At 36.5% G+C, this 25722-nt stretch overlaps 1 protein-coding gene across 2 annotated transcripts in view; it reads right to left on the bottom strand.

The window, feature by feature from the left end:
• LOC306878818 (semaphorin-3F-like) overlaps positions 1-25722 on the bottom strand; it is a 47447-nt gene that overhangs the window by 12000 nt on the left and 9725 nt on the right. The window contains exons 1-8 of one of the 2 annotated variants that reach the window (XM_079431362.1): positions 19636-19668; positions 4462-4622; positions 4282-4344; positions 3648-3767; positions 2743-2832; positions 1555-1648; positions 1287-1406; positions 579-718 (exon numbers count right to left, since the gene is read on the bottom strand). In XM_079431362.1, coding sequence (XP_079287488.1) covers positions 579-718; positions 1287-1406; positions 1555-1648; positions 2743-2832; positions 3648-3767; positions 4282-4344; positions 4462-4551 — 717 coding nt within the window. In that variant the 5' untranslated portion in view covers positions 4552-4622; positions 19636-19668. Of the gene's footprint in view, positions 1-578; positions 719-1286; positions 1407-1554; positions 1649-2742; positions 2833-3647; positions 3768-4281; positions 4345-4461; positions 4623-19635; positions 19669-25722 lie in introns of those variants that run through there. The other variant, XM_079431361.1, reaches the window with a different exon arrangement.

Below are 25722 nucleotides of genomic sequence, written 5' to 3'. Positions count from 1 at the left end.
AATTATGCAAAAGCACATAAAAAGTCCATGAGACAATATTTCAAGTCTTCTGAAGCCATATGATAGCTGAACAGACCGAAACCTTAAAATTCCTGATATCCGCCCAAGCTCTATTTGGCGTTTTGTGAATGACTCAGTTAGAGCTTTTCAATGAACCAGTTCTCAAAACAGTCAAACTTATTCATTCTTGAAGAAGACTAATCTGGTTATCAAGCTCATTGTTGGCTTGATTTGGATGAAGCAGTTAACAGCTCATTGAGGGGATGATTATAAAAATAAAAATAAACTACTAAAATTTTAGCATTATTCAAACAAAGGTTATTGCATATTGTGTCAGTGTGACATGTTGTACAGGCCATTTAATAGTTCTATTTTTTAAGCTTAAAATCTAGTCCTCATTCTTTGTAACTGCAATGAAAAACATAAGCACTTTCTTTGAAATATCTCGTTTAGTATATAATGGAAAAAGAAAGTCACACGGGTTTAGAACAACATGAGGTTGAATAAATGAACAATGTATTTTAGCATGTGTAGTTATTTTTAACAGAATATCAGACAAAGTTTAAGAAATGTCTCACCAAACAAATCCTGCCAATTCTAGACTGAGCCATGGGAGTCTGACCCATCTCAGAGGCCTTCTCACGGAAGAAGAAATACAGCTTGTCGTCATTCTTTTCTGCACTATCAGGAATGAGCTGAGCGTGGACGAATGTTGGATCTAAAAGGAAAAGAAAAAGGGAGCGGAAGAGAAACAGCAAAAGAGATGAATTATAGTTGGAGAAGGGAACAGCAAAATAAATTATAGTTGGAGCAAAAAGCAAAGAGAAAATAAAAAGGGGCAGCAAATGGATAATATTAAATAACATTCACTAGAAAGTGCAACTAATGCGAAGCGTTTAATGACTTCTCTCTCTGTCAGTCTATCCTTTCATTCACTACACTGAACAGTCCACATGGTTATCACAGTGGACTGGATTTCCATTGTATTACATGTGACTCCTTGACTCAGATTCTTTACTTCAGTTTTGCCTTTTTGATCATAGTTAAATACATTTCAGAAAATACAAAACCAAAAAATGTTAACTAGGGAAATCACAGCTATAATATAGTCAGGGATTATAACTAGGGTCAAGGATTGAGTTTAACTAAGCAGTAATTGCTTGAGGGGTATTTTTTGCAAAAGTATATGAGATATGAGTTTGCAGGAGGTAGGAAGAAGGGTCAATGCTGAATATTCATCTTTGGCACTTCTCCCCACTAAACAAAGAACTTTGTCTTGTGCGTACCGTGGAGCCAGCGGGAGTTATACTGGTCAGTCCTCATGGCTGTGTGTTTTCCCAACGTGCGAAAGATGGCCGAGTCTGTTCCCATAAAATCGATGTAGACGCCGGCGTACAACTGGCCATCTGCCAAAACAGAGCGAGCGTAAAGGAGATAAGTAGAGATAGACAGATAAACTTTAGAAAAAAAATGAGCTCATCCGAGTCAGAAACAAAAGAAATTATGTTTTGTATATTTTCTAAAAGTAGTATGACGGGAATGAGAGGAACGTACTTATCAGAGCTGAGACGCTGTTTAGTTTGGGGTCAAATGGGCATTTCCCTTTCCCAGAATCTACTTTACCTGGCTCCAGTCGGAAAACGTATTCCTGGAACAGGGAGAGCATGAAGGTTTCATTAATGACAGCGCAATAGATCACATTAGATGAGCAGTATTGATTCTCAGCTTACTTAGATACTTTAAGTTTCCAGTGTTTAATAGTGTGTAAAGGTATAGCCAGGAAGTGAAATGCACACAGGTTCACTGGGATAAATGAAAACAACAAACTATTTGAGGTTGTAATATAAATTAAATATCTTTAGGTAACTTTTTGTTTGTGTTTTTTAAATCTTGGCATCTCACATATCGTCTAATGCCAACACCGATAGCTTGCCATTTGACAAAAGGCAGCTAGTCTAAAACTGCCCAGAGAAAAAAAGAAATGAATGCCAAATTCAAAGTTTCCAAGGTTTCTGGTAGAGTTGCCAAAGAAAATGAACAATTTCTCACAATCAGCTTCTCAACATATGAATCTAAAATAGTCTAAATGGTTTTGTTGGGTTAGTGACAACTATTAAATAAAATCTCTTTGAGCTAATAGTCCACTTCACTCCATGCAGTTTGCATTCCATCTACAGTCACACAGATGCAAAACAGTATTATTAATGCACAGCAATTTGGAAACATCTAACATGAATTAACACATTAACTAAAATCTAAGCAGAGATCTACAACATGCCACAAAGAATATATCAGCAAATTCAAGTCTCAACGAAAGACTTGTTTTTGGATAATATACAAAAAGTTTTTGGATCCTTTGTACTTTCTAAGCTTTACACGCACACCACAAATGTAATATAAGCCATCGATAAATTTTCTGCTGACTAACCACTTTCAAGTATGATGGAGTGTGGGTGTGGGAGTAATCTGTGCACGTTATGCTAGATTTCTGTGCCAAAAGCAGGCTCTGGACAAGTGTAGGCAAACTTGAGAAAGACAAGCTCTAAAGACAACAGTTCCTCTGCTGTTTCTCTCAACACTTTTAGTGGCTGAGGAAACCAGCTGTTTAAAATCCAAATAATGTGAGAACAGAACATTTCCTTCCACTTCTACGTAAAAACCATATCTTGAAAGTGAATCTTAAGTTAGTTCAAAATAAAGTACAAAAAGGACCTCAATCCCACTGAAGAGTTCATTTCCCACCTTGGGTGCGTATGGTTCTGGTGAAGCACTAGGGTCTGCGCCTCGACTGGTTCGGCCTCCCGCGTGAGGCATCTGATCTTGGAGCATGCCCTATAAAACAAGGTGTGTGCCTCAATAAACACCTGTTTCTATTAATTCAATTAGAACCCACGAGAATGGCCAAGGCTGTGTCCAAACAAGAAGATGTTGAGATGCTAGAAAGATGGCTGCAGTTTGGTGTATCCATAGTGGACAAAGAAGATGAGTTGAAATGTTGTTGTCTAAAACATGCACATGCTGAAAGCCCTTGTTAACACATAAAATTCCCTTTGCGAATATATCTATATATAAAAAATTGGATTCAGTAGGATCCAAAAGCCTGAGACCACCAGTGAAAATGCAATTTTTATAATAATATTTTAATACTTTTTTTTATTAATTGCAAATTATTTAATAAATATGTGAGTAGAAAAAAATGGAAGTTCACATGATTGAAGTCACAAATTTGCTTATATTTGAAAAGTGACCTAGAAATAGTGCAGAATTTTAAATAAATTTTCATTTATTTTATATCTTTATTTCCAGTTACAATTTAAAGAGAAAAAAAAACTTTCCAGATTTTCAATGTGATCTCAGACCATTTTGAATGATGTTCTTATGAACAGTGGTTAATGATGGGACATGGTCATGGGAAAGAAGGAAGGTGAAATTAGGACTATGTTTAAATGCAATTACCCTCCTAAACACTAGGAAGAGTTTTTGAAGTAACAAAGTCAAAAGATATGCAGGTGGTAAAGATTATCCTGTTTGTTCCTGGGTAGAGAAACATTCCTCTCTAATGACATAATACCTTTTGACTAAGGTAGCCAACCATTTGAACCCTTGACCTGCAAATGGTAGCGGGTCATCTGCGAATGACAGTTTACCTGTGCCCTTTGACCTCTGTCCACATAGGTACAGATGGGGTTGTAAGCTCCCGTTCCACACACATACAGGTGAGTCCTGTTCCATGGCTCGATTAGGCGGATGAAATTACCACACTCACCCTGTTGACACAGAAATAATACTTTCAGATGGATATTGACATGCCCATGTTGGAATAACTATTTTAGGATTTACAATGATTATGGTAATTAGTATGCACCGATATTAAAACTATGAGAAAGAGAGAAAAAAGGCACCTATAAAATAAACACAGAGAATATTTAAAAAATATGATTATATTATAAAATACATTATATTTACATACTACCATTCAGAATATTATTGGTGTTGTTAAAATTTTCCTATGCTTTCTATAAACAGTAATATTGTGAAATATAAAAATGTAATATAACTGTTTTTTATTTTAATATATTTAAAAATAAAACGTGATGAATAGAAAGATCAAAATAACAGCATTTGTTTGAAATAAATATTTAGTATCTTTGTCACTTTGGATCGATTTAATGTGTTCTTTCTAAATTAACGTACTTAATTTCCTTTAAAAAAAATCTTTCCGACACCAAAGTTTGATAAATAAATATTGCAGAAAAGAATATCCAAATTGTGGATTCTTACATTGATGTCTTTTCCTGAGAGGACGCACTCAGTCCTCCTCTGAGGAGCCACGGGCCAGTGAATCTGAGGAGAAAGACACAAACGTCAGTAATCCTAATCTACTGACCAGATTTACTACTGCCAAGCCTTGCTTATAGTTTGGTTTGTTGCAATCTGTATTGTCTAACTGAGAAATCTTACGATTAGGGGCTCTTTGTTGATGTCGTTCAGGTCTAGTGACAGGATGTAGTCCTTGCTGCCCACGTACATGCGATCATGGTCCTCGTCCATACGAAGGATTCTGTAGTCCGTCGAGTTGAGCAGAAAGGCAAAGTGATGGGCGGTTCCAGTAGACTTCAGCTCTAAAAAGGACAGAGTGAAAGAATCAATTTATTTACTTAGCACATGCTTTTATATAAAGTGACACACAAACAAGGAAAAAAAGAAAATCTTTCCAAGCAAGATTTTTTTTTTTTTTATAAAAGTGCCTTTTATATGGTTATAGAAACGCTGAAGGGTGTCAGTTTTTCCACTAGCAGCACCAAATATAATTACAAAAATTTCCAACAAGTTTCCACACCTAACTCACAATATTGGTTAAGCCATTGTTGGGTTATGGCTACTTGAACTACACAGCTCTATAAACTCAACCCAGATGGGACTTGAACCCACAATGCTCAGCATAGGAGGCCAGAGCGTCTCTGAACTGTTGGTCACAGTGTTTTATTCCCCATTTGTTTTACTCAGTAGTTTCTGAAATTCATACAGAACACATGGACTTGTCAGTGCAATAAATTAAATGCAACTCGTTGGGATTATGAACATTCAAGATAATGTAAACAAAATAAAAGAAGCAGCCTGAATGCTTACCAACACCTCAAAAGATTTATTAAATATAATAGGCTTTCTATTGGATGCATAGCCACGCTCCAAATCCGCAAACTCTACAAGGACACCACAAGTGTTGGAAAAAGTCACAGTTGTTCCTCAATAAAACAGCATCTGTACAGCTGTATTGGACCAGTCTGGAGTGTTTCCCTGAGGTTCAATGCCCTGGCTACATTCCTGCATCCTTTGTTATTATTATTGTTACAGTCCTTTACAGGGTGGATTTCTTGGGGATTTTTGGCTCTCTGAGAGTTCTCGTGGGGCCTCCCTGGGTGTTATATTTAAATTCTACTACCAATACTGGGGTGTCACGCTTTATTTTCATCTTACCCCAACAAGCTTGGTTCCCTTTGTTGGAAACCGAGTACAGTATGTGGTCTGTTAGTGACTTTGATGCATTGCAGCGATACAGGATATTAACTATTCTTTTCTTTTATTTCTGTATTTAGATTAGCTTTTTGCAATCTAATGTTAGTCTTCAAAGACACTAATAATTTAATAACATTGTTACATGCAATTTCAACAAACCTCAAAATGAATATCCATTTTTCATAGCGTACTATAAATGTTTTGATTCCTAAATTCTCATGATATTAGATATCATGACCCAACATGGTTCATAGAGTTCACAGCGCTGTCCCTTTGGATGACCACAGAGGACTGTGTCAGATATTCCACTATTGCAGAGTGAGCATGCTGAAGGAAACCTTTGAAGAATTTAAGGACAACATATTGGCTTCTGTCTCTGATAAGGTCTACTTGGAAATCAACTTTAGAATGGTGGATGGTGGAGGAAGAAATTATTTATTGCAGATAGCTGGCCAAGCATATACAGCAAAGACTGGCCAAGCACAATTGCAATTTCAAATCTTATTGTATAATTCTATTGTGAAACAGATCTGTGCTAAAAGTCTGAAGCACATGCTTACACTTAGCAGCCCAAGGTCAAATTTGCAACTTGACCAAACCAAACCAAACCATGTAACCACGTTTAAAAATACATAATTTCTGATTGCTCAAGGCCCAAAGGATGGAAAAGTGCCATCAAAGTTTTTCAAAAATAAATGAAATAGTCTGTAATACAACCACAAGAACATAGATGTAACAAAACACTTTAAAAATAGGATAAATGCAGCCTAGGCTTAATTTTTTGACTTGGTAATTGTTTGTGGTTTGTACAGCAATAATGATAATATATGAAATTTGAACAATACGTAAAAATAAAACATAGTATATCATTTTCTCACCAACTCCCTAATTTTCCTTTAGACAAAAATTACATAATAACATCTCCAATTTTACTTTCCCTAAACATTGACTGTCTCATGAAAAGAAATTAACTTATTTATGACAGGAAAGAGTTTATTTTAAAATAATAATTTTATTATTTTAACAAGATCCAACAGTCAAGCTCGGCAGAACATTCTGTTTGGAAGTTTGGTAATGTAGTGGAATGTGCCAGACATAGAGAAGCAACCGTCTCTGCAAAGTACCAGTATATGAACGTTCTATCAGAAGACACAATCTACTCCACTCTTATACAAAGAGATTTAGCACGGGGCTGCAGACAACATAAAATCTCATTTACCTGTGTGGGCATTCCTGGCATATAGCTAGAATTCCTCATCTCTTTCATTTCAGGGTTCTAATTAAGCACAAGGGCAGGTCCACCATGTTCCAACAAGTTCTCAACCAAATATGTGTCTTTGCCATCACTAATAATCCAGTCTAGTAACAATCTCTATAAAGAAAATAGCTTATTTTTTATTGATAGCAAGTTATGTACTGGCACAATAAAACACAATAACATGTTCTCTGACACAAGCCAATTCAAATCTGTTTTCAGATCTAATAAGTTCTTAATGTAAGGCCAATTTTAGTTCAGAAGTTTTATAGCTTGCTTTAAATGAAATAACTACTTGTTTTAAAAGAGATATAAAAACAGCAAAGACACTTGAAGGACATCTGGAGCAACTAGTATTTAGTACTACTTTAGTATCTACTGTCTGCAGAGCCAACTAAATTTAATCTAACACATACACACAAACGTTTAACTTTATCTTTGGAGATTGAGCTTTACCTTCAGCTGTCCAACCTAAATGATCACTTGAAGATTAGCCCTTATCTCTTGGCTTCAACGGGCTGTCACTTGACATCTCGCATGGATTTGAGTGACCGGTTGAAGGACGGTGGACGGAATATGATGGAGGAAGTCTGCTCTCATTGAGTTGTGTGTGTGTGACTTTAACTGAATGAAAACTTTCCTCTCACGTTCATGATGTGTATGAGGCATTGATTTTAACAGCCCTCATCCCTGACAGAGGATTACTCCATCATCCTTATCTTCTGGGAAGACAGGACGCGGTGATTAAAGCAAAGGATTTAATCAAACCACACAGATAAAATGTCTTTTTTCTCTCTCATCTGTCCATCAAAATGTTTTGACAAATAAGGGCAAACAAACTTACAACTTGCCGAGGGTATGGTAGAGGTACTCTAATATTTCAGAAATCACGAGGGACATATTTAATCTGCAACACAATATAAACATAAACAAAATGGCTCCAAGTAATATTTGAACAGTTAAGCAAAATTTTAAAATACATGCATCTCGTATGGTATACATACACTCACTGGCCACTTTATTAGGTACACCTTGCTAGTCGACCTGCTTCAGAACTGCCTTAATTCTTCGTGGCATAGATTCAACAAGGTGTTGGAAACATTCCTCAGAGATTTTGGTCCATATTGACATGAAAGCTTCACGCAGTTGCTGCAGATTTGTCGGCTACACATCCATGATGTGAATCTCCCGTTCCACCACATCCCAAAGGTGCTCTATTGGATTGAGATCTGGTGACTGTGGAGGCCATTTGAGTAAAGTGAACTCATTGTCATGTTCAAGAAACCAGTCTGAGATGATTTGAGCTTTGTGACGGTGCATTATCCTGCTGGAAGTAGCCATCAGACGATGGGTACACTAGACATAAAGGGATGGACATGGTCAGCAACAATACTCAGGTAGGCTGTGGTGTTTAAACGATGGTGAATTGGTACTAAGGGGCCCAAAGTGTGCCAAGAAAATATCCCCCACACCATTACACCACCACCAACAGCCAGAACTGTTGGGACAAGGCAGGATGGATCCATGCTTTCATGTTCTTTACGCCAAATTCTGACCCTACCATCTGAATGTCGCAGCAGAAATCGAGACTCATCAGACCAGGCAACGTTTTTCCAATCTTCTATTGTGCAATTTTGGTGAGCCTGTGCGAATTGTAGCCTCCGTTTCCTGTTCTTAGCTGACAGGAGCGGCACCCGGTGTGGTCTTCTGCTGCTGTAGCCCATCTGCTTCAGGGTTCGACGTGTTATGCGTTCAGAGATGGTATTCTGCATACCTCGGTTGTAACGAGTGGTTATTTGAGTTACTGTTGCCTTTCTATCATCTCTAACCAGTCTGCCTATTCTCCTCTGACCTCTGACATCAACAAGGCATTTTCGTCCACACAACTGCCGCTCATTGGATATTTTCTCTTTTTCGGACCATTCTCTGTAAACCCTAGAGATGGTTGTGTGTGTGAAAATCCCAGTAGATCAGCAGTTTTTGAAATACTCAGACTTATTGTAAATTGTTTAACTACGTTTAAACTTTCACAGTTAGAGTGACTTTGCACACAAAACTGAAAATGCACTGCCTGATTTTTTACAAGACAAATTTACTAATATTTTGTACATTTAAGTCACATATCAAACCAAGTTTCCCTTACGTTAATACAGCTGCCAGCAGAATAACCACCAGTGTTCATTGTATTAATGTTCCACAAAATATGACAGCTGGAAAGTGTCAAAGGATTTTTAGTTCGTATTGAACATTACATCTATTGCTTCATATTTTCAACAGCCTTGTTGTTAAATGTTTTGATTGAATAGTGTTTATTGAATAAGATCAAATAAAATAAAAAATAGAATAAACCAGCAGACACATAAAGTGAAAAATGAACACTGAAGCAATAATAATATAACCAATAATTAAAATAAAAGAAGATTTATAAATGCTGCAAAGATGTTTGTGCAAAAAATGTTTGTGGCTTCAGTCACCAAATTCTTTTGGGATCACTGTACATTCATAACCAGGCATTTCGGAGGCAGTCTGCTTAGTATCATGGACCTTGGGGAAGTGCTCCTCATCTGAGGAGAACTTATAAAGCATATGAGAAATAAGACAAAAAAAGAGTGAATTGGAGAGAAGATTGAGGAATTGAAAGAACATAGTAGGAATAAGAGAACCAAAATAGCACAGATGAAGAAAGAGAGGAGGAGATGGGGGTGTGTGAATCTCTACAGTTGGGAGTCTCCCTTCAGGGATTGGTGGGAGCCGCTGTTTGCTTTGGCCCACAGTTTCAGTGAGAGTGAGGGTCATAGATCATGCTCACAGACACAGGCGCACACTCAACAACAAATCGAGCACCACGTGTTACCCTGACCCATGTGATCCTACAGTGAATTATTTCTGAAAACTCTTCATTTCTCCCTTTTCACAAAAAGCAGCCTAGCAGCAGAAACATGGTAATAATTAACAGGCCACGGCTCCATTTGGTGCGATGACCCAAAGTCCTTGCTCTAGTTTAAAGAGCTTATTAAAGATGTCAGAATGTGTTTTCATAAGATCACAGCCCATAATACACTATAGTTAGGCCTATTTATTTTACATCAGTATTTGATGTGACAGTCTATTATGTATGGTATGTCTGGTAAGCCCTGACCTTTCTCATTTTGTCTTGTGTACTCAACATAGCCAAAAACATCACCTCAGGTTATTGATTCATATCACTTAATGTGCTTGAAGAATCAGGCTTAGGCTTGGCGAACAGTTAAACAAACTGTAGCACTCCTTTGCAAGTGTTAAACAAAGTGTGGGAACCAATGTGTGAAAAACAATGTTAGTTAGTGTTGTGGAGAAATGAAATAAAAGTAGCTATGCTAACAATTTAGCTTTAATTGTCAACAGCTTGTTAGCAGCTAAGCTGTTTTCTAAATAACGTAGCTTTGGCAGTAATTTCCATCAAGCAGCAATAAAGTACTCACACACACACAAAAAATTCTGATCTGCTACAATTCTGATCTTTTAAGTTGCATCATATTGTTAGTGTGCTAAATCTTGCTGTTGAGTAGCATAAATTCAATTTAGCTGGCTAAATAGCTTTAATGCTGTGAAATTATGAGGCATTCATAACAAGCTTCTCTGAGTTTTCGTGACCAAAACGCAAATGTGTTAGAAGACCTTGAGGTTTTTATCTCACTATCTTCTGATATCTCTGGGATGGTTCGTCTTAAATGAGGTTGTCAACAAACAGACACAGATGAGCGCAGCTCCTCTTCCTGTTCAATGTTATCATATTTGTAAATCTGATGGTTGCGGCAGATCTTTCAATAAGCATTCCAACAAGAAACGCAGCCAGAGATCTGCTTGTTTCCTTCTCTCCTTTAATCTTTTTCCTTTTTAATGCGTTTCAAGACCAGATCGGTCCTCCCGCCTGCGTTTCACACCATCATGGTAGTGGCACTTCAAAAACCATAAAAATAACAAAACATCAAAACAATTCATATCTTCAATGTTAAGTTAGCAAATGGTTTTCTAGTTTTTTTAAAGCATAATCTAAAAAATAGTGAGGTTTATGCTTAAAGCAAGAAAAAAATCTTATTAGAACAAAAGAAATTCATGATCATATGTCTGAATCAATTTTTTTTATTTCATTTTAAAGATGGTTTTTGTCAGGGAAAAAAAAAACGATTAAGAAAATAATTTTTGTAGCGCATTAAAAAGATTTCATCAGCCTGGACTTTCATTTTGCCTCTAGTTTTCCTCTAGTCTCTAGTTTTTTAGATTCTTTTTTTCAGTGAGTTTGTATCTACATACCAGGAAAGAGATAATGGATAATTCTGATCCTTCTCACTCAATCTCTCTCACTTTCACACTCTCATCTCTATATCTTTCTATCTTCTGCTACATTTTCTGGGTCAGGTAAGAGTGTTAAATAAAGAAGAATGTAAATGCATGTGTTAAAGATAATTCTTCTTCACTTATGTTTTTTTTTAATAGTATCTAGCTTAAGGAAGCTAAATGCCATTATTTACTTATATTACTATATTATATTACTATATCAAATATTATATCAAATAGTTTTCATGAACAAATTTGAAATATGTCTCAAACATGCCTACTGCTACAACATTATTCTAAGAAGTGAATGACCAATTCAGAAGGCATTATCTTTCACACAGCTGTACACAAACACCTTACATTTTGTCTTGGTTTTGTCTCCTGACCCATTTTCAGATTGGCAACACTTGAGTTGAAGTAACATGTAAAAGGCTGTGATATTCAATCTTGTATCCTGGTTTCAATGCTCTGATGTATTATTGCGCACATCTGTTACAAGAAATGCATGAGACCTTAAAGAAAAAAGATTCTGACCTAAGTGATAAGTGAAATACTGCTTACCAAATCACAATTTGCCAGAGACTTTGTTGATTATACCAGGGTGTATCTCAGGAATCTCGAGAAGAATTTTCAATAAAACTAAGGAAGAAAGAAAGCAAGCACTTTTTGTTTGTTCAGTATCCACTTATTTTAAATTAACCTGCTGGAGTGTGAAAAGCAGTCTTTTCACCACTCTATTGTGCTTTAGTTTTGTGTCCGTCTCTCTGACACCACAAAACCACTCAACACACAATGGCTAAGCCGGTTAGTAAGATCAGGGTCAAGAGGTCACAAAGGTTATCATACACACTAGCACTAACTAAATCTCCAGCCGGGGTCATTAAAGGTGGAGTCAGTGGGTTGCCTACTGGATACTCAGCACACACTTGACCTCTGTTGCTTGGAAACGAGGGACAGGTCATACCGGGAGTGAATAGTCATAGTGACCCGTAACCGAGCAGAAGACCTTAACGGCATGTGAAAAGCGAGAAACAAGCATCTGAAAGCAGCAGCCGCTGCTCGCCTGCTGATTAGGAGTGTGTGAGAGAGCCTGTAAGCTTTGATTTGGCCGTTGCGGTGCACTCATTCACTGAGTTCCTTTCGCCTCTGTCTTTGGCTTCACTGTGAATGCTGTAAAAAGCAGGGACAAGCTGCAGTTTTAAAGGGATGATTCATGCACAAATGAAAATCTTGGGCTGCATACATTAATGTCGCTCTAAACTCTAAACTATCGACTACAACATTCTTTTAAATAGACTAGAAAATTTGTTGGCATTAGAGGAAGTGCACTGGCATGGTTCAAATCGTACTTATCTGACCGCCATCAATTTATGGCAGTAAATGAAGAGGTATCATACCAATCACAAGTGCAGTATGGAGTACCTCAAGGCTCAGTACTTGGCCCCTTACTTTTCACACTTTACATGTTACCCTTGGGAGATATCATTAGGAAACATGGTGTTAGCTTTCACTGTTATGCTGATGATACCCAGCTCTATATTTCTTCGCCACCTGATGAAACTTACCAATTTGCAAAACTAACGGAATGTATGGTTTATATCAAAAACTGGATGACCAGCAATTTCTTACTGCTAAATTCTGAAAAAACAGGGGTGTTAATTATTGGATCAAAAACTTTTGCATGTAATAACCTAGATCACTGTCTAATACTTAATGGCTGCTCTGTAAATTCTTCGTCATCAGTTAGGAACATATAGCAATCTTTCCTTCGAAAAACATGTTTCTAGCATTTGTAAAACTGCATTTTTCCATCTTAAAAATATATCTAAATTACGACCTATGCTCTCATGTCAAATGCAGAAACATTAATTTCTAGATTATTGTAATGCTTTATTGGGTGGTTGCTCTGCACGTTTAATAAACAAACTCCAGCTGGTTCAAAATGCAGCAGCTAGAGTTCTTACTAGAACCAGGAAGTATGACCACATTAGCTCGGTTCTGTCAACACTGCACTGGCTCCCTATTAAACATCGTATACATTTTAAGATCTTGCTAATTACCTATAAACCCCTGAATGGTTTCGCATTATAGTCCTTCACGTCTGCTGTGATCTCAAAACTCTGGCCATTTGATAATACCTAGAATATCAAAATCATCTGCGGACGGGAGATCGTTTTCCTATTTAGCGCCCAAACTCTGGAACAATCTACCTAACACTGTTCAGGAAGCAGACACACTCTGTCAGTTTAAATCTAGATTAAAGACCCATCTCTTTAACATGGCTTACACATAATACACTATCGCATTTCTATAATTCAAATCCGTTAAAGGATTGTTAGGCTGCATTAATTAGGTCAACCAGAACCGGGAACACTTCCCAAAACACCTGATGTGCTTGCTACATTGTTAGAAGAATGTCATCTACGCTAATATTAGTCTGTTTCTTTTTTATTCCGAGGTCACTGTAGCCACCCAGATCAAGACTGTATCCAGATCAGATGGTGGATCAGCACCTAGAGATGACCTCTACAGCTAGAACACCTAGATGAGCCCCATAGACTGATCCCCAGTGAAGACCTTGTCTCCAAGACGGCCATCGAGACAAGACCACAGGAACCAGATGAGTCCTTTGCACAATCTGATTCTGCTTTAGCCTAGATTTAAACTGCTGATTTTGTCTGGCCAGAGGAGAATAACACTATTTCAACAGACTATTTCCCCGTCTAAATACTGTAAAGCTGATATAAAGCCACCCAGCTTTATATCAAGCCGATGTAAAGCTGCTTTGACACAATTTGCATTGTTAAAAGCGCTATACAAATAATATTGACTTGACTATTATAATAACAATAAATTATGCATAATTACTCTACATGCAAGTAACCCTAAACCCTAATTCTAACCCTAACCTTATAGTAAGTACATGTACTTAATTAATATTACTCAGTACTTAAATGAATAATTACACTGTAATAAGGAAACCTTAAAATAAAGCATAACCCACACTTTTTACAGTATAATGTAACATTATCATTAACCTTCATTTTCAGCATTAATCATTACATTTCAAATATGCCTATCAAACTATCAAATTTCCCTGCTCAGAAGTTTTTGTTTTTGAAAAAACACTCATGCTCATCAAGCCTGGAATTTAATTGATCAAAAATACAGTAAAAACTGTAATATTCTGAAATATTATTACAATTTAAAATATCTTTTCTATTTTTATATATATTAGATTTTGTAATTTATTCCTGCAATGTCAAAACAAAATTTTCAGCATCATTACTCCAGTCTTCATTGTCACATTCTTTAGAAATAATTTGAATGTCCTGATTTGGTGCTCAAAATCATTTCTTATGATCAGTGTTGGGAAAAGCTATGCTGCTTAATGTTTTTGTGGAAACTTTTTTTTTTCTCAGGATTCTTGATGAATAGAAAGAACAGCATTTATTTAAAACAGAAACCTTTTGTAACATAATAAATGTCTTCATTATCACTTTTGATCAACTTAATACACCCTTGCTGAATAAAAGTATTACTTTCAAGAAAAAAAATCTTACATACACCAAACTTTGAACAATAATGTACAGGTGTGTTAAGGGGTGGGTTGTGTATATTTACACCCTCAATTGTCAGTGCAATGCAGCATCATCTATAGTGCATCTAAAACTAATTTCTAGACATGACACTAACGCTCTGGTGCACTCTGCCATGCGTTATTCAAAAGCAGAGGATCTCAACTGTATGAGGATCATATGCTGTATGCTGGCATTTTGATGCATATCACGCTGTGTAATAAAAACAACCAGAATGCATACGTGTCTCTTATCATTTCACCATTTCTCACACTCCCATGCACAAACACACACACACGTGTGCAAACTGAAACACATTAACATATGTAGCTCAGTCTCATGGGAGAGAGACCATAAGAATTGAAAGCGTTCCCCCACCCCACATAGGAGGTGTCAATCAAAATGCATATTAACCACTTAAGGCACTCAAATGCCTGTGAGAAAAAGCCTGCATGGAATGACTCTATTTAGTAAGGACTGATGCCGGCAGCAAGCCATCTTAAAGACAATAAATTAGGCGATATGCCAGAAAGATGTAAATTCACATGTGGAAAGGAAGAAAATATAAAGGTTTACACACACAGAAAAATGTTATTGTGTTTTGGTATTTTACAGAAGTGTATGTTTGCACAATTTGTGAATTTCTACTGCATCAACATTATATTTATGTTTTATATCCTTGAGTTGGTAAAGACCTCATATTGATTGATCATATTGCATTTTAAAAGGCATTTTAAAATCCATATATTTGTTTTAAATTATATTTCTGCAGAAAGCAAATTTTTAACATTATTTTTTTTTGGCAGTGATAATATAGCTTATGTTTTTTTTTTGCAGTTGGTTAAAAGCTAAATTAATCATTGAAAAGGCAAAGTTTACATTTAAAGTACATAAATGCATTTAAAATACTAAATACTACAATTGAAATGTAGTTCAAATACCATTTGTTCACATATGGCCTATAGAAGCTATATGTCAAAAGACAATAGACAGACACTATGGTTTTAGGACACATTGAATTAAAGACAAAAAGTGGCCTAATTTTCACTTTTATTAACGCCAAAAGTTCCAGTATATTTGTGAGGGGCAATCAAAGTGGCCTTTGGCAGATTGAGCATGTAAGACTTAATTACAATTCAAATGGCCATCACCTCTAGACACTGACAAGAGTAAATGGATAAAAACTAACCCACAACAGCTCAATTTCAATAAAGAAGGAATTTCAATATAAAAAGAAATGCAGAGTCATTGCACACTGAAAACCATTCTGATTAAGAGAGCAGTCTCTAGCTTTTATCTTTAGCATAAATACATAATACCCCATGCTATGCAAAGCTGATTGACAGCTTGACAAGCCAATGGATTACTGCCTCTTTGCAGTTCATGGTGACAGACAAGCTAACCCCGCCCACTAAAGGCAAGCTTGAGATTTAGGGCTAAAGCCCCCTTTCTCATTTGACAGACAAGTGGGCAGTCCTTTCCAGTGACCCCATTACCTCTGAGCCCTGACAACAAAGATTTTCACAGAGAGATGGCATTGAACTTCTCTTTAGTTCTACTCTTCCTTTGTTGCATTAAGATCTCCGTGTCCAACACCAGCTCTTCTAGAGGCACTTTAGCTGACAATATCCAGCAGAAACAGAAGGAGCAGATGAAAGAAACAGAATAGTGAGTGTCTCAAAGTGGCTAAAGTCCTATTATTAGCATGATGGAGATTAACATGAAAAGAGCGAGAGAATAAAGTGCATTTAAAAATCACAGTCAGTGAATGGAAAACGTTAACAAGCTTCAGCGAGGAGAAAAAACATCCTATTTTTCTTCTTTCTTTTGCTGGTTTGACATCTGCAACAGATAGTCCCAGAGGTTATACGTGCCCCCATAAAAATGGATCACCTTACATGTTTTAATAAGGCCAATTATTTAATCCATGTTACAGCCAATTAAATCCAAACCAGCCATGAAATTATCTAATGGGATTGTCTCTTGTTCGGTTAACTAATTGAATTCACGAGCCAAATGAAACAAGCTTGTGATAAACGGCCTGTGAAGAAAAACAAGAAAAAAAAATGAAATGATAGAGATTAATAAGGTATGCTTTCACTGGCAAAGTCAACATGATCAGTCTTCAGGAGTTATGACGTGGGAAATCGCTGAGCAAAGTCTCAACATGAGGACTTAATTGGGAGATTTTGATAAGGAAGTTCAAACAAACTGTTTCTTTCTCAAGCACTATTGTCAATTATAAGTTTCCTTAGTAAAAATGCTTCTTTGGAGTATTGTCACTATGCTTTGAGGCTCAGAAACTGCAGCTAACAGCTATTCTGATCATTGTTAATCTGTTGATTACTATTTCAATCAATTAATTAATTGAACAGATAAATGTGCCAAGCAGCTGAAATGCATGTTATTCCACATCTTGTGCAGCATGCTGGTTATTTTGGAGGGAGAAATCTGTAGAAATGGGTTTAAACATGGTCAAATCTGATAAACAAAGCTAAGAGTACTACAATACACAACAAATGTGTCCAATATCTTTAATAAACAAACATGCTAAGTAATAACGGCTGTTCTAAATCTGAGGAAATCTGCAGAGCTTTCTGCATCTGTGTGGCCTTGAGTTCGTCCAACACTCTCCTTTAAACAATGCGCTGATTGAATGCTAACAAACAAAAAAAAATGTAAATATATGCTATGCACTGTATGCAATATATGTAAATTGTTATTATTTAATCACCCACATGCCATTCTAAACTTGCATGACTTTATTCTGTGTAACACAAAAGGTCAGTGGGATCTAATCTTGCTTTGGACCCCACTCACTTTCACTGTTTGGACACAAACAGTTGAAACATTCTTCCAAATATATATATATTTCGTGCATGTTCTGTAGGAGAAAGCAAGCCTGTAATGTTTGGAACAGCATGAGAGTGAGTAAATGGTGACAGAATTTTTATTTATGGGCAAATTATCACTTTAAAGCACAGACAACAATTGCATTTTTTGTCAACTATTTCATTTTTATAAATTTTATGAAATACTGTAGATTCTGTAGTCCTAGTTTTCACTTTTTCATAAAGCTTGCACTTATAATTATTGGTTCAGATTATCGGTTGCTTGATAATTGAGAGAAACGGTTTCAGTAACTATATTGCATGCACACATACAGTATGACCAGAACAATTTAAGTTACAATTTTATAAAGGTGATTACAATGCACTCGTGGGTAGCCACCCAACACACACACACACACAGTCACACACATCAGAGAAGCAGCTTGGAGAGCAGTAAATATGTTTTCACTTGATTCTCTCTGTAACAAAATCAGCAGGCAGCACAGACATCACGTTCAAAAATCGCAGAAACAGATGTTAGCCAACTCTAAACAGACACCTAACACATTCCTCCTGGCGTCTCTCCAGCATGCATCTCTCTTATCCTATTACGCTCTTTTTTCCCAATACATCCCATCTACATTTCCATCTTGCTATCGAGTCAATGCGTTCTCAGCTTACAGGAGACTCACAAACGGACTATGACCTGTGGGACGGTTTGAACGTTGGGACATATGCACAAAATCTTTCTTGCTCTCCTATTTCACATCTGTTTGTGTCTTTTTTTCAGCAAAAGGTATGGTTTAGCATATATATTTTGCCTCCAATGGGACCAGTTTGACAGACTCAAGATTCAAGCTGTAAATCTCAGCTGTAAAAAGAAAAAAAAATCATCTGGCCCTTGTGCTATTTTTTCGAACTGTCGAGGGATGATAATACTCAAGCTTGTGGTTTTAACCTGAATGTGTCTGTAAGAGTGATGATTTTGACTTTATAGCTTTACCGTTTCTATAGCGTAAGGCTCTGAAAGTCGTTAGAGGTGAAAATATGATCCAATATCCTGTCCAAGTACTGAACTGAATCAGACCACAATTAATACAATCTCTTGTCAGGCTCCATCCCAAAAGACTCGCTACTTCCTCTGGCAGACATATTTGACATGCTTCTCAGAACTTTGTTCTTTCATCTGCTGTCTAATGTCTAATGATGTGGTAATGCCAAACTAATCCAATGAGAAAATTTTTAAATCATGGGGTCTCATACTAAGCTAGTTTGTACAGTACGACCCCTTAAGTGTCAATAGTTTATCGTTAAAAACAGCCTGCAAATTGATTATCTATGTCCACGCTGACCTTATTTTAGAGTTTTCTTAAAAGACTGTTAAACAGTAGCCTGATATATATTTTTTCAGACACATAAAGTTGTAAACATAAATTACATATCAATCAAGTTGTATGCTGTATATCTGCAAAATAGATGTATATAGATTAAATTAATGATTGTAAAACATTTGTATTTGCTTTGAGAACCCCTGAATGACAGGGTTGAATGACAAAACAGATGAATGACAAGGATCTGAATATAATTATTTGATTATCAGTCTATTATTCTCTTCTGTTTAAAAAAAGTAACTCTCATGTCAGCATCAATTTATATCCAAATGTGATAAGAGCTTAAGTCTGGGATTTAAAAAGAGTCTATAGTATTCCTATCTTATGTAAGAAGCAGAGGAACAATCTTTTTTCATTAAAAGTGAATTTCCTGAGCAATTATAGCCAGCAATATTTCACTATAGCAATATCAGCATGTCGGTCAAAGTTTCATCTGGATTTTTTTTTGTAAGCATGCACCTGTGCATGGACAAAAACTGACCTCCTCCCAAGACCTCACTGGTGAATCATTGGTGAGGTGTGTGTAAAGTTCAAAGTGACACAGTTTGTAGAGAAAATAGAATGATATCAGCTATGAGCATTTGAATTGGGTCAGGATAGCACTTTGTACAAAAATGTACGGTGGTGGTAGAGCTACATGATAATAGTTAAATGGTTAATCACAATTATTTTGCTAAAAAAAAAGACTGTACTGCACCTTTATTTGAGCAGAATATCTCAATAGAGATTGCTAAACTCCAACTTACATGTCTTCAGCTCATCAGCGCTTTTCCGTAACGTTGAGAGTGTGTGTGTGCACGGTCGCCAGTTTGGGAAGCTTAAGTAAACCACTGCTCTGATTGGAGGGTTTAAACTCTTGATATCTGGCAACCACAACCACAACCACAAAAGCTTGAAGCTTGTAACCAATTCAGGATAATGTCAAATTAAAATAATAGAATGTTTTACAGGAAAAAATAACCACTGGAAAAGTACTACAAGCAGACAATTATGAATTAAACCAAGAGAAGCAGAAATCGTGATCATGATTGAAATATTTATTGTGCAGTATGTAGTATCATTTTCATTTCCACAGTACACCATAATATCTCACAGAATGCAGCATCGCACCAGTGTCCAAAACAAACTTAATGGTTTTGTTAGAAAAGAAAATGTGATACCAAATCTAAAATGCTGTTGAACACAATTCTTGAACAACTTAACACAAAACTTATTGAGCTACATATAGAGCTATATAATATAGAAAAAATTAAATGTATTTACACATTTAATATTATTTAAATGTTTATGCAAGTAAGAATATATATATATATATATATATATATATATATATATATATATATATATATATATATATATATATATATATATATATATATATATATATATATATATATAAATAAAGGGACATTAATTCAAGTGAACATTGCTTCAGATTGTCATATTCAAACACATTCAATATTCAACATTCAAACAAAGGGGAAAAAAATAGAGCTATTTGTTTTGTAAGGCAAATACTAAGAGCAATAAGGGAGTCATAAAAAAGAGGAATGAGACAGCAGGGGACAAAAAGAATAGAAGAGACAGAGAAAGACAGACAGAAACAGCGGCTAAGTCTAGAAGAGCCAATGCAGCCTCAGGGGTGTCTACATTCACAGCCCTTTACTTCAAAGTACAAAAATAGAGGACCGTCTGAGGCATCATCTCATTGACCTCCTGAACAAACTTTGCCTTTAATGAGCATGAGATCACTTCATCACACAACAACATGCGCAAACAGCTCGCACGACACCAACGATTCCAGTCTCATCTCAGACATTCATAAACACAAGTACATAATCTACACAGCATCTAAAGTCACTTGAGACTCCAGCTGAATTTGGTGGAGAACCACAAGCCCATCTTTCCCACCCATCTAACTCTCCAGCCCACATGTGCCATTCCTCTGAAATGATGAGGAACATCTGGAGGAAAAACTTACCTGAGAGATGCACAGACATGCACAGATGCATACTCTCACTGAATTAAACATAAGAGTAGATTGCTAGTGTGCTTCCAGTGAATATGATTGTTACCTCTTATCTACCCTATCATTAAATTGTCAGGTATGTAATTCACTCTAACTTGTATATACTTTAGAAAACACTACATCAACATTTAACAAGCACAGTGGAATCAGGTTTACAATTCTCTCTCATTACGTAAATGATCCCAAGACCAGTAAACAGCAATATGGTAACATCAGCATTTTTCTACCAAACCACCTACAAAACAAATATCGCGGAAGTGCCATGGTACAGCAGTGATCTCAGATGACAATTCCATTACTATATTTATCTAAAATATTATAGTACTGACATATCTCCTAAAATAAAAACAGAAACAAATGAGACATCTGTGCACATACAGTATTAGTCAATTAATTAGGACATAGTGCTTGTTATTTGGAGAATTGGATAAGAAAATCAAAGAGGCATCATCTTGTGTGTCTCGCTGAATCATTCATTCAAATCGATTCATCAGATCAAGTTACTGATTCATTTAGGATTGAAACAAGTGACTGGTCTTTTGTAACATTATAAATGACTTCAGCATCACATTTAATCAATTTAATGCACTTTTGGTGAAAAGTATTAAATTCTTTTACTTTTTTGTAATCTTACCTCAAAATTATGTAACGCATCACAGTTTCCACAAAAATATTAGGCAGCAAAAACTGTTTTCAACACTGGTAATAACTTAAGAAGAAATGTTTGATGTAATATTTCAATGTTACTGTTTTGCTGTATTTTTGCTAAAACAAATATAGCCTTGTTAAGCGCAAGTGACTTCAAAACCATTAAAAATCATATTTATTAACCTATCCAACCATATATATAAACTGAATTTCATAAATACACTTCTATTTTAAGGAAAAACAAATGCTGAAATTTTTTTGTTTCATTCTCTTTTCTGTCCTTCTCTGTCCTCTAACATGATGGACACATGCCAGCCAGTCAATGATGGACACATTTTTCCTTTTACCACCCAATAACCCCTGTTGTGAATTCACATTCTGTTCTCTCCATCCAGTGGCGTCCCTGCACTCTGATTGGCTAGCTCCTCCTGTGTTTTCTCTGTCATGATGCTTTGGTGTGTCCGCACAGTCTAAGTACTGCCGTGGAATTAAAGTCCATGCCTGACTGACAGATGGTAATAAATGGTGGCAGTCTAAAACAACATGAAGGGAGAGGCGCCCTTGACCTCACGCCCCCCCTAAGGTCAAGCATGTCTGGTAACCTCCAGGCTGTAACTCCCACACCCAGACCACATCTGGAGGGCGAATCTCTCTCTTTCTCTGTTGGTTTGTGTGTGTGTGTGTGTGTGTGTGTGTGTGTGTGTGTGTGTGTTGGGGAATGTAACAACTCATCTTCTCACTGTTGTCAGCCAAGAATGAAATGGTTGTATCTGTCGTCACTCCCATGGCTATACTATAAAAAAAAAAGACCTCCTCTATTCGGTTAGATCGAAGTGTGACTTTTGAGAAATTCTAAGAACTTGCAGAAAAAACATAGCTATCAAATAACAGGTGAAATGTGCTATAACAGTGACAGGTAACAAAAGAAATGCTGCCATGGCAACCAAACCAGTAGACACACAAGGGAATAGCATTGTCTTTGCTGATGGAAAGAAAATGGTGCATGAACACAGACACACACACACACATTGTCATAGGCACACACACTTTACTTGTGGGGGAAATTATTAGTAAAACCCACTCTTCTGCTCTCATCTTTATGTCCAACGTGGCTCACAAAAGAAACAATCTAACCTTAAAAGGCGCAGTTGCCTCATAAATGGAATAAAAATGAAATAAAATAAATGGATTTTCCATGCAACAATAAAGAAAAATAAAAGGGACAAAAAAAAGTTAGAATAGATCTAAAAAAAAATTTGTTTCCACAAAAACATTAAGCAGTACAACTTTTCTTCAACATTGATGATCATATTCTTGAGCATTAAATCAGTATATTAGAATGATTTCTGAAGGATCATGTGACACTAAAGACTGGAGTCAAGATGCTGAAAATTCAGCTTTTTATGACAGGAATACATTTTAAATATATTAAAATAGTAAAGAGTTATATATTTATATTGTAATATGTTTATATTATAATAATATTTCACAATATTACTGCTTTACTATATTTTTATACAGTAATAAATACAGCCTTGGTAAGCATAAGTGGGGAAAAAAAAACATTAAAACCTTACCAACCCTAAAATTGTGAATGGTAGTGTATAATTTACTTCTTTATTTATTTTGGGGTGCACTATTCCTGTAAGAATCATTATTATCTGATGATGTTGACCATATTTGCCTTCGCATGTATCTCCCCTGTCTCTATCTCTCACACTGTTACCCAGCATCCCAGTAACTCCCCTGACTGCACAGAAGTGTCATGGGGGTCCAGGTCTGGGGTTCAGTGAAGCTGCCTGGTAACAAAGCCTATTGTAACCTCTCATTATAAACAGACCTGAATGCTGGCGTGTCTTACTGAATCAACTCACAGTGGACCACACAATCTTTCTCTTTCTTCATTTGTGGCAAAAGACCACAATAGGACGAGACAACATGGATCCTCTCTGAGCAATTAAAGTCTGGGAGAGGGCAGAGACTTTCTCTCACCAGAATGCTCATGTCACTCCTTTTTACTGTCACTACACTAGTGGCAACTTAAAAAAAAATACAAATAAATTCAGTTTAGGCCTGCAACAACTAATCAATAAAACTAGTAATAAATAATAAATTAGTTGGGTTTTGATGAGAGTTCTTTGTAAGTAATGCAAAATGTATTTCTATGGGGAAAAAAACACATTTGCTGTGTTTACACAACTGTTCAAATGTTTGGGGTCAGCAAGATTCTTTCAAATATTTTTACTCAGTAAAAATGTATTACACTGATCAAAAGACTTTTACATAGTTACAAATCTGTTTCAAATAAATGCTGTTTTTTTTCCATTAATTAAAGAATCTTGAAAATCTGTCATGGTTTCCACAAAATCATTAAGCAGCTCAACTGTTGATGTTGCTTTGATAGCGGCCTTCAGGTTATCTGCATTGTTGGGTCTGGTGTCTCTCATCTTCCTCTTGACAATACCCCATAGATTCTCTACGGGGTTCAGGTCAGGCGAGTTTGCTGACCAATCAAGCACAGTAACACCATGGTCATTGAACCAGCTTTTGGTACCTTTGGCAGTGTGGGCAGGTGCCAAGTCCTGCTGGAAAATGAAATCAGCATCTCCATAAAGCTTGTCAGCAGAAGGAAGCATGAAGTGCTCTAACATTTCCTGGTAGATGGCTTCGTTAACTGTGGACTTCAGAAAACACAGTGGACGAACACCAGAAGATGACATGGCAGCCCAAATCATCACTGACTGTGGAAACTTCACACTGGACTTCAAGCAACATGGATTATGTGCCTCTCCACTCTTCTTCCAGACTCTGGGACCTTGATTTAAAAATTAAATGCTAAATTTACTTTCATTTGAAAAGAGGTCTTTGGACCACTGAGCAACAGTCCAGTTCTTTTACTCCACAGCCCAGGTAAGACGCTTCTGATGTTGTTTCTGGTTCAGAAGTGGCTTGGTAGCCCTTTTCCTGAAGATGTCTGAGCGTGGTGACTCTTGATGCACTGACTCCAGCTTCAGTTCACTCCTTGTGAAGCTCTCCCAAGTGTTTGTATCAGCTTTGCTTGACAGTATTCTCAAGCTTGCGGTCATCCCTGTTGCTTGTGCACCTTTTCCTACCCAAATTCTTCCTTCCAGTCAACTTTGCATTTAATATGCTTTGATACAGCACTCTGTAAACAGCCACCTCTTTCAGTAATGACCCTCTGTGACTTACCCTCTTTGTGGAGGGTGTCAATGTTCGTCTTCTGGACCATTGCCAAGTCAGCAGTCTTCTCCATTATTGTGGTTTCAAAGAACAAGAGATACCTGGAATTTATACTGTAGGTATGGTCATTAATTGAAACTGTAAATATTCTAATATTTTGAGATACTGATTTTTGACTTTTATGAGCTGTAAGCTCTAATCATCAAAATTAAAAACAAAAAGCTTTTGAAATGTTTTACTTTACATGTAATGAATCTAAAATATATGAATATTTCACTACATCACTGTTTGATGTTGAATAAGTTATATTTGATAGTTTGATATTTCAGGTTTGATATTTGAATAAGTTACAAGAAAAAATTTACTTTTTCACGATATTCTAATTTTTTGAGATGTACCTGTATATCAGGTTATTTTCATTCTGTCTGACACATTTCCATCTGTCCTCCCAAAACATAATCAGCATGGGAGAGCTATAAGAGACACACACAGCTTACAAACAGAGCATCTTTGTCTTACATCAGTACAGAATACCAACCCTGCCTGTTTCTCAAAGTGACAAGTAAGAAGATTTGCCTCTTTTTCCCAAAACTGCTCTCCAACAGCAATAGAAAAATGTTTTGATACTCTGCATGAATTTCTGCATTAGGTTACAGAAACCCATGTGTTATACTCCAGAAAGAATCACATCAAACGGGCTGACAGTGCAACCATTTATCCAGACCGGATAACCTTTGGTTCTGAGGTGGTTTTATAACAAGGCAGCCATCTACACTCCTGACGCTTTTAAATGCCTTTGAAGCGAACGGTGTATCAGAGATGAGGAGCTGCAGACAGACAGAAAATAGAACATGAGGGGAGTGATAGTGTCAGAAACGAGTGAATGTGAATGCTGATTAGCAATGAGAAAGGCAATGATAAAACACACTGGCTGCAGATGAGTGTTACAAGACAA

This window comes from Barbus barbus (assembly GCF_936440315.1).
Source record: "Barbus barbus genome assembly, chromosome: 13".
NCBI classification, from domain to species: Eukaryota; Metazoa; Chordata; class Actinopteri; order Cypriniformes; family Cyprinidae; genus Barbus; species Barbus barbus.
The sequence above is the reverse complement of the archived record's forward strand: the minus strand, read 5'-3'. Positions and strand labels throughout refer to the sequence as shown.